The sequence below is a fragment of the Cervus elaphus genome, chromosome 14 (assembly GCF_910594005.1).
Source record: "Cervus elaphus chromosome 14, mCerEla1.1, whole genome shotgun sequence".
In the NCBI taxonomy this organism is placed as follows: Eukaryota; Metazoa; Chordata; class Mammalia; order Artiodactyla; family Cervidae; genus Cervus; species Cervus elaphus.
The window spans coordinates 63,548,787-63,565,507 of NC_057828.1; the positions used below are offsets into that span (position 1 = coordinate 63,548,787).

Genomic DNA, 16,721 nt, shown 5'->3' on the forward strand with positions numbered 1-16,721 from the left:
AGGAGACAGCCCCTCGGAGAGGGCGCCTCCTCCGGAAAAGTTGTCCAGACAAAGGGCATTCCTCGGCTTCCACCCCGACAGCCGCCAGCCGCCGGCCGAGCCTCCCCCCACCGCGCCCCGGGTGTAGGGTTACACGCCTCGCCGCGAAGCTCCGGGGAGAGCGCGGTGTTTCCGCAGCTTCGGCTCACGTGGAGCCGCGTCTCACCGCCGCGCTCTCCCCGAAGCCTGGGCTGCGAGCGCCCTCCCGGCGGACGGGGCGACCCGGGCCGGGAGGGGTGAGCTCCGGCGGCCCGGAAGGCAGCCCCCGCCCCGTCCGAGGCTCCGATCTCGCTGGCGGGCCGGCGGCTTAGACGTCTGGGCGGCCCCGGGAGGGGCGGCCCCTCTGGGCGCTGGGTCCGGGGCCCGGGGCCCCGGGGAGCGCGCGGGGTGGCGGGGCGGGGTGCGAGCGAGGGCCGCTCCTCCAGCCCCTTCCGCCGCGCCTCCTTTCTGCTCTCCCGCTCCCTCTTCCCGTCCCGGCCGGGGGAGGCGCCGGGCTTGGCCTCTCACCCCCTCCGTGTCAGAGCCATGAGCTAGCCGCCCATGCCGCTTCCTGCCCTCCCGCGCCCTCCCCGTCCGACCCCGCGTCCCCTCCCCGGACCTGGAGGGAGGCCGCGGCCCGCGGGGCGGCTGCCCGGTTCCGACCCCACCCGGACCCCGGGGCGGCCCGCGGAGCCCGGAGCCGAGCCGGGCGCGCCCCGAGAGCCGAGGCCTGCGGGCCGCACTCCCCGAGCCCCGGGCCGGAGCCCGCGCGCCCTGCTCCCCGCCGCGGACCCGGGAGGGAGAGGGGGCGAGAGGAGGGCCTGGTCTCCCCGGGGATGGAGGGGATGGAGGCGGCGCCCAGACCTGCCGGCGGCAGCCTTCAGTGAGTACGGAGGAGGCGAGGCCCCGGGCGGGCCGGGGATGGCGGGACCGGGGGAGCGAGAAGGAAGGGTCGCGGGGGGAGGCCTGCCCGTCACGACCATCTTCATTTCAGCGTCTCGGGGTTGGGGTTAGACGAGCACAGAGCTCGGCCCAAGACTTCAGCGGCTCCGAGCCGCACAAGTCTGTACCCACTGTTCCCCCGAGGAAAGTCTCATCCATCCTAACAGCTCTCTAGAGAAGGGTGATCTCTGCAATGCTGTTCCAGACTTTACCTGAAAGCTCTGGTAATGTGACGGAAATTATTCCCATACCCTTCAAATCCCCTGCTTCCTGGATTGAACCTTAGAAGAGAGGACTCAGTGGCTGGGCTGTGACGACAAAATTGATCACTTCTAGATGAACTGGTAGAGACAATGATCTCGTCCTCCCGAAGACAGGCCTTAAAACGGACATAACATACTGGCGTGTGTATGTTTTGCTTTATGGAATATGTGCATTCATGAAATGTATTAAAAACTGAGTTGTAATAAATGACTGTAGAGGGGCTTGGCATTTAAGAGAATTCTGTAGTGAATCTTTAGTCAGTATTAGGTGAATAATTAACCCCTAGTTTGTAATTTATGTAAATGTGGATTTTTATGCATGCAGTGGGACATATCTAGATGTATGGTGTAGAAGGGGCATGGTCTCCGAGAGCAGGATAAATATTAAGTAAGACATTGTGGCTGGTATGTGTGCACAGAAGTGCTTGGCGAGTAAAATCTCATGCTCACTTGTATTCCCTGTGAAGACATTGACACATCAAGTGTGCCACCAAGGAGCGGTCGTCTGGGCAGGTTACCTGTCTAGACCAATATTCCTATAGGACTAAGGGGAGTTGGGACCAGGACCCAGTCCTGGTCACTGGGTGCTTTGGAAGGGCCCTGACCTTGGGAGGAGAAGCTTTGCGATCCTAGCCAGGCCTCCCTCAGCTTTGGTGTCTCCTAATGGCTCTGGGCCTCCGTCTCTCTGTAAAAATGAGGGTCATAACCCTGTTCCGGCAGAATGGCGTAAGAATTTGAGAGAGAGTGTTTGAAAGTACCTTTAGGCCTACCCAGCACTGAGCAGATGCTGAAAGGCCTTGGTGCCTGATCCTAGCCGCCCTGTGGGCACAGCTCTGCTCACGCCTGAGGTTTGAGGACAGGGAAGGGGGACACCTTCCACCAGCAGGTCAGATCCTGAAGTCCATCCTCCACATTGGTTCCATTTGGAAAGGGAAGAGCTTGTGGGCATGAGTAGAAATTGCCATCCTCCCCTGAAGCCTGACACCTGTCAGCAAAACACGAAGCCAGAGACTGGAAATCCAGCCCCCATTTTTCCTCTGGTCCAGACTGGGCAGAAGATTAACTGTTGCTTGACCCTTCACTGTCCCCACCTGTAAAATGGGGATAGAAAAATAAGAATACTACTCCGACTTGGAAGAAAAAACTCAGTAATGACTTATTTGTACCGTCCAAAGACTCGTGCTCCCCAAGGTGCTTTCACATTGTCCAGGGGTACCCCCTGATCTGACCCCAAGTTGTCTTCCTCCAGACAGGGCTCTATACCAAGGCACTATGGAGACCCAGGAGGTCGTGGGAGCTGGTCAGGTAGTGGGTCTAAGGCGCTCTGTCTGTTTTCTCCTCCAGAGAACCCCAAAGAGGGAGCAGAACGGCCAGCTCCATGGAGGTGACCTCAGCTGTGGAGAGAAGCGGCCCTGAGCCACAGCCGGAGAATGGACACCTCCCAAGACCCTGGCCCTGCCCTGGAGAAGATGGAACACCCAGCCCAATGGCCCCCCGGCCTCCCGGGGCACGGGGGATACAGCTCCAGGGCCCCTCCGTGCTGGAGTCCAAGGTGAGGGCCTTGAAGGAGAAGATGACAGCAGGCAAACAGGGGGCAGGCCCCGGCCTCCCTTCCCACGAGCGGCCGGCCCTCAAGAAACCCAAGAGCAGACGAGTCAAGGTGGTTGGGACCAAGCCTCCGTCAGAGGGGCCTTCCCCACCCGAGGCTATGGTGGTCCATCACATGCAGAACCCGAACGACAGGCGGCTGGACCGCAGCTTCACTGAGGAGGAGCCCGCCAGGAACGGGGACACAGGGCCGCCTAGGTCTCCTGCCCCCGTACTCGAGTGCTGGAACAGAAGGAGCCCGTGGCCTCCAGAGGGTGTTCAAACACGGCCTGAGCATGACAGAGCTCTGCCGCCCGGGCCCAGCTCTCTGCAAGAGGGCCCCATCCACAGGATCACTCCAGGCCGGCCAAGGGGCTCTGGTCCTTGTAACAAAACCACCCACGAGCTCACCCTGCGGAAAGGAAGGTCACACCCCCGGCAGGATGGTCTTGTCGCCCCGGGAGACCCGGACAGCTTGTCTCCGACCTCCGAGGAGGACTTTGTCCCCAGACCAGCCCTGCTGGGGGATCTCTGGAAAACCGGGGACCTGGGGGTCCTGGGCACCGGTGGCAGCACCTTGTCCCTGTCTGACCGTGTGGAGAGGAACCGCCTTCTGCTGCAGGAGATGCTAAGTGTTGCGGGGCAGGGCCCCTCCAAGGTGGGAGTCCCAGGCTGGACTTCATGCTGGGATAGAGCTGTGCCAGGTAAGGCCCACTCTCTGGGTCTGGGGGGTGGGGCAGTGGGGGGAGTCCAGGAGAAGGAAAGGGAGATGGGGGTTACCTCGGAGGGGAGGGGTGGGAAAGTGGGAGAGCACAGCTGTTTATCACCAGATTCCTCGGTTGTCCTCTTAGTCTGGGCTTTGCCACAGATTCTTTATCACCTCACAGCCAGCCCCATCTGCTAAAGGCCACCCCCAGACCCCCCAGACCACCAGTCCCTGACTTTTGGCACCAGGGACTGGTTGCATGGAAGACAATTTTTCCATAGACTGGTAGGGATGGTTTCAGGATGATTCAAGCGCATGATGTTTATTGAGCACTTTATTTCTATTATTACCATATCAGCTCCACCTCTGATCATCAGGCATTAGATCCCAGAGGTTGGAGACCCCTGTCCCAGACCACTGGGAAAACCTCCACAGTTTGTTCCCTGTGGTTCTTTCGACAGTGGCTTTTTGACGATGACAGGTCCTCAGCCTGCGGTGGACTTCATTGTCCCTGGGTAGGAGCCCCTCCCCACGGAGAGACGCAGCCTCCAGGCCGGCGGGCTGAGCTCAGGCGGCCGTGGTGCTGCAAGTGTTCAGGCCTTAGCCACGCTCTTGCCTCCCACACCCAGCGCTTGAGAAGACCCCCGTGGGCCCTCAGCCCACGATAGTGCCCACCAGCAGTCACTGCGACAGGCTGAGCCTCCACCTGGGGGGTTGGAATTATCCGGGGGAGTAAATGGCTGCTGGAGAAAACTTTCTCCTCCATGCTTGTGCTCATTAAGTGGCAGCTGAGAGCCCAGCTCCTGGCTCTGCCCTAATCTCTGCTTCTTCTCTGGGTCCTAGAGCGACTAGCCGGGGACGTGGACTGGGACTCCGGCATCTCCCTTCAGGACTCGGACCAGAACAGGTAAGCGCTCAGGGCACACATCTTCTCTGCGTCTCTCCTGGCCGTTGTCCCTGTCCCTTCATTTGCTCCAAGGCAGGAGAGTAGGAGACCCGGAGAGGGGGAGGGGATGAAGCAGCTGCACCCCGCAGGCAGCCATGGCTCCTCCCGGAGACCTCCTCGGAGGCACCCATCACCCCCTGATGCCCAGGTGGTGGCCCTGCTGTCTGTGCAAAACTGCGGGGTGCAGAGCACAATGCATGGAGCACTGCAAACCACCTGCTCTGCAACTTGGGGCTCATTTCCCTGCCCCAGCCTTTTGCTTTATCCTTCAAGTGGGCCAAGTAATACCTGTCTCATGTACTTTTCGGACTGTTGTGGGACTGAACGCAAGATTAGTTCAGTTCAGTCGCTCAGTCGTGTCTGACTGTTTGCAACCCCATGGACTGCAGCACGCCAGGCCTCTCTGTCCATCACCAACTCCCAGAGTTTACTCAGTGGATGTGAAAATCCTTGGGGAAAGCATGCGAATGCAAGGCTTTTACTCTGACAGTTCCTTTCCCAGTCAAGGGGTGTGCTGGCTGATGTAAAGGTCTTCATCTCCCCCAACCTCCCCGACTTTGCTCCAGCCCCTCCACTGATGTCCGAGGAAAGCTGGGCACCTGGGGTGGGGGTGGGTGGCCATGGGGCTGTGTCATGACCAGGCAGGTGAGAGGAGTATCTTCCGGGAGGGCAAGGGGGCCGTCTGTGGCTCCATCGGTGGCGGCCCAGGGCTTAGCCTCATCCTCTGTCTTCACTGCACACCTGGCACGTGAGGCTGAGCGAGGTCTCAGAACTGGGGAGCAGCCGCATTTCCCCTTTCTGTGCAGTGACGTCACCCGCCTGCGGGTCTTGTGGTTTCTGCAGAGCGCAGAGGGCAGCAGTGTCTCTTCTGCAAATTCCCTGCCCACTAAATTCCACTTGGCTTGACCTCCCCTCCAGAGTATGTGGACCCCCAGTTCTGTTTTCACACAGTGAGGGCTGCCCAGGTTCAGGAGATTCCATCTCTGCTCGACCATTGGCCTTCTCACTGACTTTGGCTGTGGCTGAGAGCCTGGTGGAGAGGGGGCTGTCTGGCTCCTTCTTCCCTCATTATTTGTGATTTGGAATCGTAGCTGCCCCCCCCTTCTTCCAGGGGTCTCTTCCTGCCTCCCTGGCCACTGTGTTCAGCCTCTCCTCACATTGGCATTTAGCCCAGCCACAGTGTAGAGGCTTGTGGCCGTGGTCCTCGGTGATACCCTGTCCCCTGCCCTGTCCCTTCATCCTTCCTGGGGAGCCATAAAGGAGACACCCTGCCTGGGCAAACATAACTTGTGCCTAGAGGAGCTGGGGCCTCCTCTTCGGCAGCTGCACGTCCCCCCGTCCTGACTCTGTCTTCCCTGGGTGGGAGGAAGGCTCAACTGCAGGATGTCCATGGGGGTTGTCCAGAGATCACTATTGAAAGAAGCTGAAGCTCCTGACTTGCATGTTGGATACTAGGTAATTAAAACACCATCTTAAAGGACAAGAACCTCAACCATGGGGGGTCAGGAGGGGCTTTCCCCTAGTCCTGCAAGGAGATGGCATCTGTGTAGAATGCTCAGGGTAGGAATTTCTGAACTATTATTTCACCAGACCATTTGCAGTGGGTTAGGGTCTGCCGTTTACAGTGACTCAGCGGTAAAGAATCCGCCTGCAATGCAGAAGATGTGGGTTTGACCCCTGGGTTGGGAAGATCCCCAGGAGAAGGAAATGGCAACCCATTCCTGTATTCTTGCCTAGAGAATCCCATGGACAGAGGAGCCTGGTGAGCTACAGTCTAGGGGGTAGCAAAGTGTCAGACACAACTTAGCGACTAAACACACACACAATGTATGTGTGTAGAGGTGTAGACTGTGTAGAGGTGTGCATATGTATATTGTATGATGATCTCATATGTGTTTATATGTGGAATGAGGTGGATGCCCAGCATATATCCAGGCACAGAGTTGGCCTGTCTCTGAGTTTTCAAGGGAAAGCTGTCCCCTTGGCTTGTTTAGAAGGTCATTCACAGTGCCCCATGGACCTTTATTGGTGACCTGCACCCTGCTGAGTAGACACCCAGGCTGAAGAGCCAGAAAGCACGCCTGCTGCATGGATGGGAGGAAGTTCAGCCATGTCCAGAGGCCCCTGGGGACAGGGTTCCTCATTTGGCTCTGTTCCCGAGACTTCCGGGCAGATACTAAAGCAGTCCCTGAGACCTTGCAGGTTCCATCTTCTCCCCTAAGCAGGACGGTTTTATTGCTGCTCCTTCTCTATATCTGAGCTTCCTGAACGACCTTTGAAATAAGGCACACTTCCCTCAGCCCTGTACCCCTGGCCACATGGTCTGCACGGAGGGGCTGAGGACCCTGGACAGCGTAGACTCTGGGACCATGGTGGTCGTCATGATGGCCATCCTGAAGGGGTCAGGACATCAGTCACGACGTGTTCTGGCAGTGAGCCCCTTGCATCTTCTCAACGTTTGAGGCATAAAAGGTCTGGTTTCACACTCAGTCAAGTTTAGCATCAGTGCAGTTCAGTGTTACAACCAAATAATCACCAGGTTGACGATTGATCATTAATCTGGTCAGTAACAACCAGGTTAACCCAGCATGTATTTATGTCCTCAGTTGTTACTGCTCTGTATGGTGGTAAGACAAGAAACCCAAAATGATGGTGAAACAGCAGAGCCCAAGACACCAGACCTTGTCTGACTGGCGGGGTTAGCCCAACTCATTGCAGGTGGTCACAAGGAGAGTCAGCTGTGGAGGCGAGACCCCCGAGATGCCGAGGGAACACCAGAAATGTCCCAGAACCAAATGGTTGTCCCGTCTACTGAGGGAGGAAAGGAGACTCCATCCCAGAGGACAGGCCACCTTGTGGTCTCTCCTTCCAGAAGACCATGCTGAGGCTCAGTTCCAGCCCTTGTGCTGTACCACATCCTGACATTATCCTAATAACCACGTGTTAACTGTTCCCATTTCACTGACAGAGACCCCTCTGGGCAGAGGCTGAGCAACTTGCCTGGTGATAAAGCTATTAAGCGTTGGAGTCAGGGTTCACAGTCAAAACTGCTTGGCACCAAGGGCTGTTCTCTAACCATTATGCTGCACTGCTACAAGCTGTCCCCACAGGTAACGCCTTGGGTTAGGGGTCTGGGAGTCCTTGGCCCCCTCCCCTAGCCTGGTATTCTCAAGTATAGACCAAGCTTGTTTCTCTCCTAAGTCGCCGTTGACATGATTTGGGAAATGGGGCTTTGATTTGTGGGGAGAAGACAAGGTGAGGGGTAAGCACTTCAGGATGACAGAGATGGTTGGATGGCATCACTGACTCAATGGACATGAATTTGATCTAATTCCGGGAGTTGATGCAGGGCAGAGACATCTGGCATGCTTCAGCCCATGGGGTCGCAAAGAGTCGGACATGACTGAGTGACTGAACAACACAACAAAAGCACTTCAGGGAGGCCCAGTGGGGGTCGGTACTGTCAGCGATGACCTCGCTCACAGCCGTGTGTGAGCACTGGACTCATCAAAGATGGGAGGGGGAGGGCACTCTGCTCGGGGGCTCCGCCCTCATCCATTCTTAGAAGCCTGTGGTGTCCCGTCCCCGCTATTTGTCAAACGGCCAGGACCGCTCGGTCTGTCCACTGTCTTGAGGCTCTGGGAGGGCACAGCAGGATTATCCATTGCCTTAGGACCCCAGATGAACCCTGCCTGTGCAGAAAGTACATGAAACCAAAGAAGCCGCTGCCATCAGCGCCATCCTCACCCCAGGCCCTGCACGGGAAGGGAGTTGACTCTTTACAAAAAAGCACTCAGCCCTGGGCTGCTGCAGGCCCCAGGGAGGCCCCCTGAGGCCCGGGGCCTGCCTGGGCAAGCTGGTTGGGGAGGCAGTGCTGTGGGACCCAGGCTTGCTCCGCTTCAAATCAGGGCCTTCCATGTCTGTCGTCTTTGGGGGGCGGAGGGGCAGACCCGGAAGTGTGTCTGCAGGGGCTTTAACCCCTGCTCAGCTGTAGGGTCAGTGGAGGGGACAGGATCTCTGGGGTGTTTCATTTGTGCTGTGATGATGAAGGAAGCACAGAGGACTTCCTGGGTTGTTGATTGCCCCCATCCCTGTGGCGGAGTTGTGCCCATTTCTAGATACAGAAACGGAGGCTCAGAAGAGGGAGCCCGGTCTCAGTGTGTATACCTCATCACGAGAAAAGAAGGAACAGACATTGGGTTCCGATTTTCAGGCCTCCATGGAGACGGCTAGCAGTCAAAACTCTCTGCCCCGAAGCTGTCTGCAGGCTCCAGTTTACAGGAGGGGCAGACAGGGAACCCTCAAGAATTTCAGAGGCCTGGGCTGTGGCTCAAGCGGTCAGGCCCACAACTGTGAGAAAACCCTGGGCTTTTAAAACTTAATTTATTACCTAGCATTACACCGTGTGTAATTTCAGAAGGAATTCCCACTTTGCCCTCATTGCCCACTCTGCCTCCACCAACTTTGGCTGTTGCTGGTGGATCTTCCTTTGGAGCTCCTTGTGGGGCAAGGACCGTGCTATTCTCTCTGGGACCTGGGACCTGCCAAGTGTCAGCACGGTACAGACATTCAGAATATGTTTGCCAGAAGCACACGTGTATGAGTGTAACTGAGGGCTCACCCGGGGGTGGATGCCCTTGTGGGCTTGATCAGATCTGATTGGAGCCAGGAGACGACATTCCAGATGGGTAAGACCTGCAGACATGGAGAGGTACATGGTGGATTGGATGGAAGATACCATCAGGACACAGGGTGGGAGTGTGGGCTGAGGCCATTTCTGGAGAGCCTGGGCATTTAGATTTTAAGTAAGGTAGGAGGAAATGGAGGGACATTTTCTGTCTCTCTCCTCTTGACAAGGTTGGGAGTGGCAAGGGGTTTCCTCAGTTTTCCCTTGTGTCAGTGTATCAGAACCGACGGGCTTCCCTGGTGGCTCAGATGGTAAAGAATCCGCCTGCAATGCAGGAGACCCGGGCTCAACTCCTGGAGCAGGAAGTTTCCCTGGAGAAGGGAATGGCTACCCACTCCAGCATTCTTGCCTGGAGAATCCCATGGACAGAGGAGTCCATGGGTCACAAGAAGTCAGACATGACCGACTGACTAACACACACACACACACACACACACACACACACACACACACACCTGAGTCGGTGGGCAGGATAGGGAATGGCCAGGTATACGCAGGATGGGCAGGGGCTCAGATAGTCTTCATTACACCCTTTCCTAGGTTTGTCCTCAGGTATCCCTGCAGCCCTGTGACTCTTGGGGGGGGGGTCTCATGCTCACCTCCAGGACTCCTCATGACCCCCTGAGTCTAGGGAACCAGAAAGTCCAGAACCTTGCTGGGGAGCCAGAATGACCTGCAACCCCCCTTACCAGGCTACCTGGGTACCAGGCCACAGTGCATGGCAGTGTCCCAGCACTGCCAGGAAATGGGGTCCTCCTACCAGGGAGGGTGTGGTGTGGCAGGAGGGAGTCCTGGGCGTGAGCGTGAGAGAAGCAGCTCTCCTCGTCCCAGGAATCTCAGGGCTGCAGGTGTACCTGAGGGCACCCCCTGGTTCAAGGCGTAACGAAGACCAGCTGAGCCCCTGCCCGTCCTGCATACCGCCCCCTGCCATTCTCTATCCTTCCCCCAACTCAGATATACAGACACGAAGGAGAACTAGAGGAAACCCCTTGCCACTCTCAAACCTGCAAAGACTAAAACTAAAAAGAAGAAAATTACATTTAGCCACTCACCAGTGTTTTCAACTACAAACACACCCCTGAGGCATCTAGGGTTCTGAGTCCCCATGGAGAAGGAAGGATGCTATCCCTTCAAACCCTCCCTCACAGTGAGTGTCGCCTGCAACTTTCCTCCATATCACTGTCACAGTCATACACCCCACACGTGAAAATCTCATTTTGGTCCCAATCTTTATGAATAGAGGGGCCCAGGAAAGTTAATTTGCTCAGATCATTCATCTGTGAGGAGCTGGGCTGAAATTCAAGAGGAAGCCTTCCTCCCTGGCCTTCAGAGTGGAATAGGCCACTGTCCCTCTACCTGGGGGTGTCGTGGTCACCTGCCTCCACACATGCAGTGCTGACCAAGGGGGAGACCCACAGGGATTTGTTCTCCTTTTCCTTCTTCAAGAAGGCAAGGACAGAACCACTTTGCTCTCCCAGTAAGCAGTCGACGACCTAGGGAAACTCTGCACGCCTCCGCACACGTCTTTTCAAAGGTGTTCAATAAGGTGTATCCCACAGCAGCCATCCTTTTTTATTTATTTGTTTTATTTTATTGAAGTATAGTTGATTTACGGTGTTGTGTACAGCAGAGTGATTGTTATACGTATATTCTTTTTCATTTTTTCTTTCATTATAGTTTATCATAGGATATTGGATGTAGTTCCCTTTGCTATACAGTAGGACCTTGTTGTTTCTCCTTTCTGTATACAACTGTTTGCATCTGCTAACCCCAAACTCCCAATCCTTCCCTCCCCCATCCCACCTCCTCTTTTACGACCACATGTCTGTTCTGTGTGTCTGTAACTCTGTTTCTGTTTTGTAGATAGGTTCATTTGTATTTTAGACTTCACATGTAAATTATATCATACGGTATTTGTTTTTTTCTTTCTGACTTACCTCACTTAGTATGATAATCTTTAGGTCCATCCATGTTGCTGCAAATGGCATGATTTGATTCTTTTTTTATTCCGTTGTGTATATGTACTCCATCTTCTTTTTCTATTCCTCTGTCGATGGATGTTTAGGTTGCTTCCATGTCTTGGCTATTGTAAATAGTGTTGCAATGAACATAGGGGTGCACATATCTTTTCAGATTATACTTTTCTCTGGATATGTGCCATTCTTAAGGATGCCGCTCCTCCTTCTATTTTGAGAGAAGTGCCCATTTATTTTCTGGGTAGCAGCTTCCCTCTGCTACCAAATAGCCTCCTCCAGCTCCCTGTTCAATGGAAATTGCCTTTTCTGTTGAGCCCTGTGCAGGGCTCCAAAGGTCCAGGACAAAACCCACCAAGCCCTCTCCAGCTTCAAGATAGTCTGTCGCTTCTGAACATGCCTTTGTGTGACATCCCCAAGATGACAGGGGATCTCTTTGGCAGGTGATTTTGGTTCACGTTCAGGGATTCCATCTTTCTCTCAGCAAGGGGGTGAGAGGAACTTAACAAAATAATGGTGCAAATAATAAAAGCAGTGATGATAATAAATGCTGACATTGATTGTATCTCATCAAGTGCCCGGCTCTGTGCTCAGTTCTTCTGAGGGGGTCGGTTTCACTTAACAACTGAGCTCTTTTTTTAGGAGAGGAGGAAGCCTAACCTTAACGTCCAAGTCACCTGCCAGGGTGACACAGCTAAGTGGCAGCCTAGGATGAGAAGCCGGGCAGGCTGTCCCAGTGGATATGAACTTGGGCAGACTCTGGGAGACAGTGTGGGACAGGGAAGCCTGGCGTGTTGCAGTCCATGGGGTCGCAAAGAGTTAGACAGGACTTGGTGACTGAACAACAACAGGCTGTCCCGGAAACACACTTCTGACCTTCGCTCTAAGGTCTATTCTGTGCATGTCCTGCAGCCCTGGGAAGAAGGCGTCTATAACAGTGAGCTCACAGGCCCCTGCCCACGTGGAATACGTGGTCCAGAATAGGTTCCGAGCCCACTGTTCCCCTCACCTGGGGAGCTGCACACAGTGTGACAGAGGAACGCTCTAGTCTTGGTCATATGAAAGCTCTCTAATGTACAAAAATGGCACAATGGCTGGGCAGAAAGGTGAATGTGTGTTTGGTCACTATAGATGTTCCTTCTCCTTGCTGCATCCTGGACTCTGGGAAATGTCAGATCCCTTTCCATCCCAAATTGTTTCCCTAATTCATCTTCCTGGGATGAAAGGGTTAAAGCCAGACTGGCTGGAGCTTATTATTTTAATCCAGGATTACGGTGGCTGCAGAAGGAGGCTGCTCTGTCTCCCTGACCTCCCTGACTGGGAGGAAACGGTGGTGGTCCTGACTGGAGATCTTGATCTGGCTGTGCCTGGCTGGGAGGGGAGCTGCAGGCAGGGCTCAGCTGGTCTCTCTACCAGGACGCGGGGCTTAGATGGAGAGATCAGAGTGGGCGGGGCTTTCCTGCTGCTCTTTGTCCTGGGGGCAGCTTAGGACGCTGTGGTTGGAAGGGCGGCTGGAAGGGCCAGGAGACTCACGTGGATCTCCCGTTGTCCCCCACAATTAGCTGTTTGAGGCGTTGCTGCTTCTTGAGGGCCAAGCATCTGCAGGGTGAGCTCCCTAGGAAAGGACCTCAAGATTCCCCACCCGGTCTTGTGGTACTTCAGACTACCTGGCCAAAGACATAGGTTCATGGGGTAGCAACGTGGATTCTCTCTCTGTACAAATCCAACTGTTTACAGACAGGGAAACTGAGGCCCAGGGGAAGCATTCAGCCTCTTTAACCCAGTGCCCCACCCGCTGAGCTCACGAGCCCTGGATGTTCGAGCTCTCACGGCAGTGACATCCGCTCTCTCTGCTCAGGTGGAAAGTCTTTGCTGAGCCATGCAGGGACCGCCCCAGCCCTGCCAGGCAATCTGCAGAGGGACCGTGGGAGCGGGGACCTTGGGCTGTAGTCATGATGGGGAGGGGTTGGCTCCAGGGCTGTGGGCATGTGCGAGTGGAGGGTCTCCCTCAGACAGCGGAATGTGAACCTGTCTGCCTGGCGGGGTCGGCGGCCCTTGGGTGGACCAGGACAATGCAGCGAAGTGGGGGTGGGGGGAGACTAGGGCAGTTCCTGGAGCTGCACCTGCTTGCCCCCTGCCGCTGGGGAGAAAGACCCCTTTCCAGCCACAGGGTTGTCAGGGCCCACCTACTCCAGAGCACACCATGACCGAGAGCCAGCTGCCCTTCTGACCTTGTCCACTGTCTGGGAAGGTGGCTGCCTCTCTCCTCCCTGCTCAGTTTGTTCCTGCGTGGATGCCTCCAGGCGCCTCCAAAAAACCCTGCTTTTCTAATCAGTGGAGAAACCGGCTTTGTCTGCCAGAAACCAAAGCAGGGCAGCTGATGAAAAGGAAAAAAAAAAACAGCGCCAAGTAGAGAGAGCAGAAAGAAAAAACAGCAAAGCTGGAAAATGGCTTCAAAACCTGGGGCGAGGCCATTCCTGACAGCATCTGGCCAGCTGCCTGGAGCCCCCCTGCCTGCCCACCAGGTCTTGTGACAAATGCCCTCCGACAGCCGGGCGGCCACAGCTGTCACCGGAAGGCTCTGAGCGTGCGGGCTGGCAGCCAGAGGCCCGTGGCTGCAGAGGCGTCTCTCCGGGCTGGTAACCTCATTATCTCTGCTGGCGGAGCCGGAGCCCCGGGGAGCACAGCTGCTCTCAGCGGTGCGTTGGAGGCCCTGCCTGCTCGGGAAGCTGCACAGAGGGCTCCTCGCCTCCCAGGGCAGCGGGCCTTGGGAGCTCACTCCTCCTTCTCTCCTGGAAGCCCTCCTGGTTCCAGAACCATGCCTGGGCCCTGCCAGGGTCCATAGGCACAGATGGTGCCTTTATTCTGGCAGTTCTTAGTTTTTATCTTGGCCCCAAAGCAGGATTAGGTGCAAATAATGGGAAAATAAAAAGAAAGAAAGAAATCATAGACTGCCCAGCGCTCGTCCAAGGTTGTCCCAAGTAGGCCTCAGGGTTGGGCCATTTTCCACTCACATCTCTATCATCTGTCACCTAGGAAATGACTTGGTACCATCCCCCCTGTCAAGACGAGTCCCCTTTCTCCAGGTGACATATGGGCTGGGGAAGGCACGGGATTTGGCGGGCTGCAGACTGAGACGCAGGCTGGCCTGAGCCTCTAGCCGCCCAAGTCCTCCTTCTGCGGACCCTCCCTGGTGAGGACAGCCCAGCGTATGTGACAGCGAGGAAGGGCAAGGGCAGCCGCGGGGGGTGCAGACATCGCATCAGAGAGTGTGTCTGGCTTCAGCCGCAGCAGGCTCGGCCGGCTCTGGGACCCGGGGCGGGGAGGAGCTGGAGGGTGCGGCAAGGATGCTGGAGGCAGTGGGGCTGGCTGTCGTCTGCTCCGCTTCACTTGATGTTCAACCTTGAGCGACACACCACATGTTCCTCTCTGCTCAGGAACACCCTCATCTGTCAGGCAGAGAGCGCACCTGCCCCTGGGTCAGCCTGCCTGCGGAGAGGGCCCTCCGGTCAGCGGGAGGCTGTGGGGCGGCTATTATCCCTGCGACCTGCCACTCTGTCACCGGGAGATGGCTTTGAAAAAAGGCTGCTGTCATTTTCGGCAGCTCTGGACTGGCCGGGGAGGCAGCGCAGCTGGGAGGTGGTGAGGGCTGCTGGGAGAAGACCCTCGTTATGATGAGGAGGGAGCCGTTTGCTGACGTGATGTGGGTCCAGCTTAGTTCCTCTCGGACCTGACCTGATGTCTATTGGGTTAGGATTGGAACTGAGGCAGGAAATCACCGGGACTTATAAAAATGTCATTCTCTCAGAGGAGCAGAGTGGTGATGGGCAGGGTCCTGACGCCTTGTGTCTGCGGCGAGCACTCAGGACGGTCCGCTGTGAGCTTGAGTGGGTGTGTGTGGGTGCCGAGAGACAGAAGGAGAGAGGGAGGTGACGCGTGTGGAGACCATCTGGCTGGGCACAGGCCCAGCCCAGCAGCCCTGGGCCCTTTCCTTCCCCTCCTCCCAGATAACTCCTGCTGTCTGCCCAGGGAAGGAACAATGGAGTAATATGGATTCTCCCCTACCCTTTTCTAGATCCTCCTGGGGTCTCTGCCTCCGGTCTCCAAGCAGCTGTCCAGGGTGGGCCAGTTCCTTCCAGAGTCGCCAGGCCCCAGGCTGGTGCCCTCCGTGTGGGAGTTGGCCAAGGAAGGCTTCCACGCGGGGCTGTTTCTGGCACAGCCCCACTCGACACTGTTAAAGCCCTCCTAATCCCTGTTATTTTCTTCTAATCCCTCCCCCCACCCGCTCTGGCCCGCGTGCCACGCTGCAGGACCTTCGGTCCCAAGCCGGAGCCCGTGCTGAGCCCCAGGCATGAAGAAGCCAAGCATCTGCTGCAGAGAGCCCGCATGAAGGCCAGGACCCGGCCCGTCCGTGCCAGCCATGACATCGTGCCCACCCTTGCCCTGTGCAGCCGGTGAGTGGGGCCCGGGCCAGGCCGGCCGGTATGGGCTACGGCAGGAGAAGAGATGGGATCCAGCCAAAATGCCGCCGCTCACTCCTCCCCCGTGGTCTGTGTGGGAGTTCTTCCCATGTCAGGCATCACTTTCATTCTTTTAGTCAGTTAGTACATCTTCACTGAGAGCCTATGGATGGCATGTTAGGGAACATAACCCGAGCCTCCCTGGGGCAACGGAGGTGTCACAGTCTCCAGGGAGAAGGACCAGCAGATGGGTCAGTACAGTTCTGTGGACTGTGGTGTAGGAGAGGAAAGACGTGTGTGTAGGGCTGGAAGTCTACTGTAACTCCACCTGGAAAGGAAGGGGAAGCTTGGAGGAGGTGGATTCTAAGTTGGAGCTTAAAGGAAACATAGATGTTTACTGTACAGATGAGGGAGGCAGGGGTGAGCATCCCCAGGTAGAAACTGAGCAGAAGCAGTATTCTCAGGCGTTGGGCCAGAAGGCTCAGTGGAGGCCAGTCACGGAGGCCTCTAGGACTGATGGACAGTTTGGAAGCCTCATGTAATAGCTAGGAGCCACCAAAGGATTTCAAGCAGCTGGGTAGCACCATCACCTTTGTATTCCAGTAAAGCTGCTCTGGCTGCAGGGATGGTTGGATCTGGGGAACTAGGGGGACAGTGTGCAGTGGTGGAGGGAGAGAATGGAGATGCAAGGTTGCCCAGAGCCAGAGCAACAGGCTTAATGAGGCAGCAGAGAAGTGGTTAAGACTCTGGAAACAGACCGCTGAGTTCTGGCTTTGCCACTTCCTAGCTGTGTGCTCTTGCGAAAGCCCCTGTGCCTCGGTTTGCCTCTCTGCACAATGGGAATTATACCAGAGCCTGTCTTTCAGGGTTATTGTGAGGGTTCTGTGAGTTCATATAAAGTGTTTAGAACAGCCCCAGGCATGTAGTGAGTACCCTACAAGTGTTACCTCTGACTGAATCATGCAATCACCTGGATGAGGGGAGCATGAGAAGGGGGTGCATCCAGGATGGAGCCCAGGGTTCTGACTTGGTATCTGGAGGTTCAGGAACCCTCAGTGCAGGATTAGGCTTGGGAGGGGTGCCCTCAGAACACCCACTGGAGATGCTTATCAGGCAGTTGGATACAGGAGCTGAGGAGG

At 56.1% G+C, this 16,721-nt stretch overlaps 1 protein-coding gene across 1 annotated transcript in view; it reads left to right on the forward strand.

Annotated features, from left to right (window-relative positions):
• Nucleotides 1-242: 242 nt before the first annotated feature.
• The window catches only part of KIAA1614 (KIAA1614 ortholog), a 43,013-nt gene continuing 26,534 nt past the window's right edge, over nucleotides 243-16,721 (forward strand). The window contains exons 1-4 of the mRNA XM_043923833.1: nucleotides 243-901; nucleotides 2,568-3,514; nucleotides 4,360-4,423; nucleotides 15,433-15,576. Coding sequence (XP_043779768.1) covers nucleotides 855-901; nucleotides 2,568-3,514; nucleotides 4,360-4,423; nucleotides 15,433-15,576 — 1,202 coding nt within the window. The 5' untranslated portion in view covers nucleotides 243-854. The remainder of the gene's footprint in view (nucleotides 902-2,567; nucleotides 3,515-4,359; nucleotides 4,424-15,432; nucleotides 15,577-16,721) is intronic.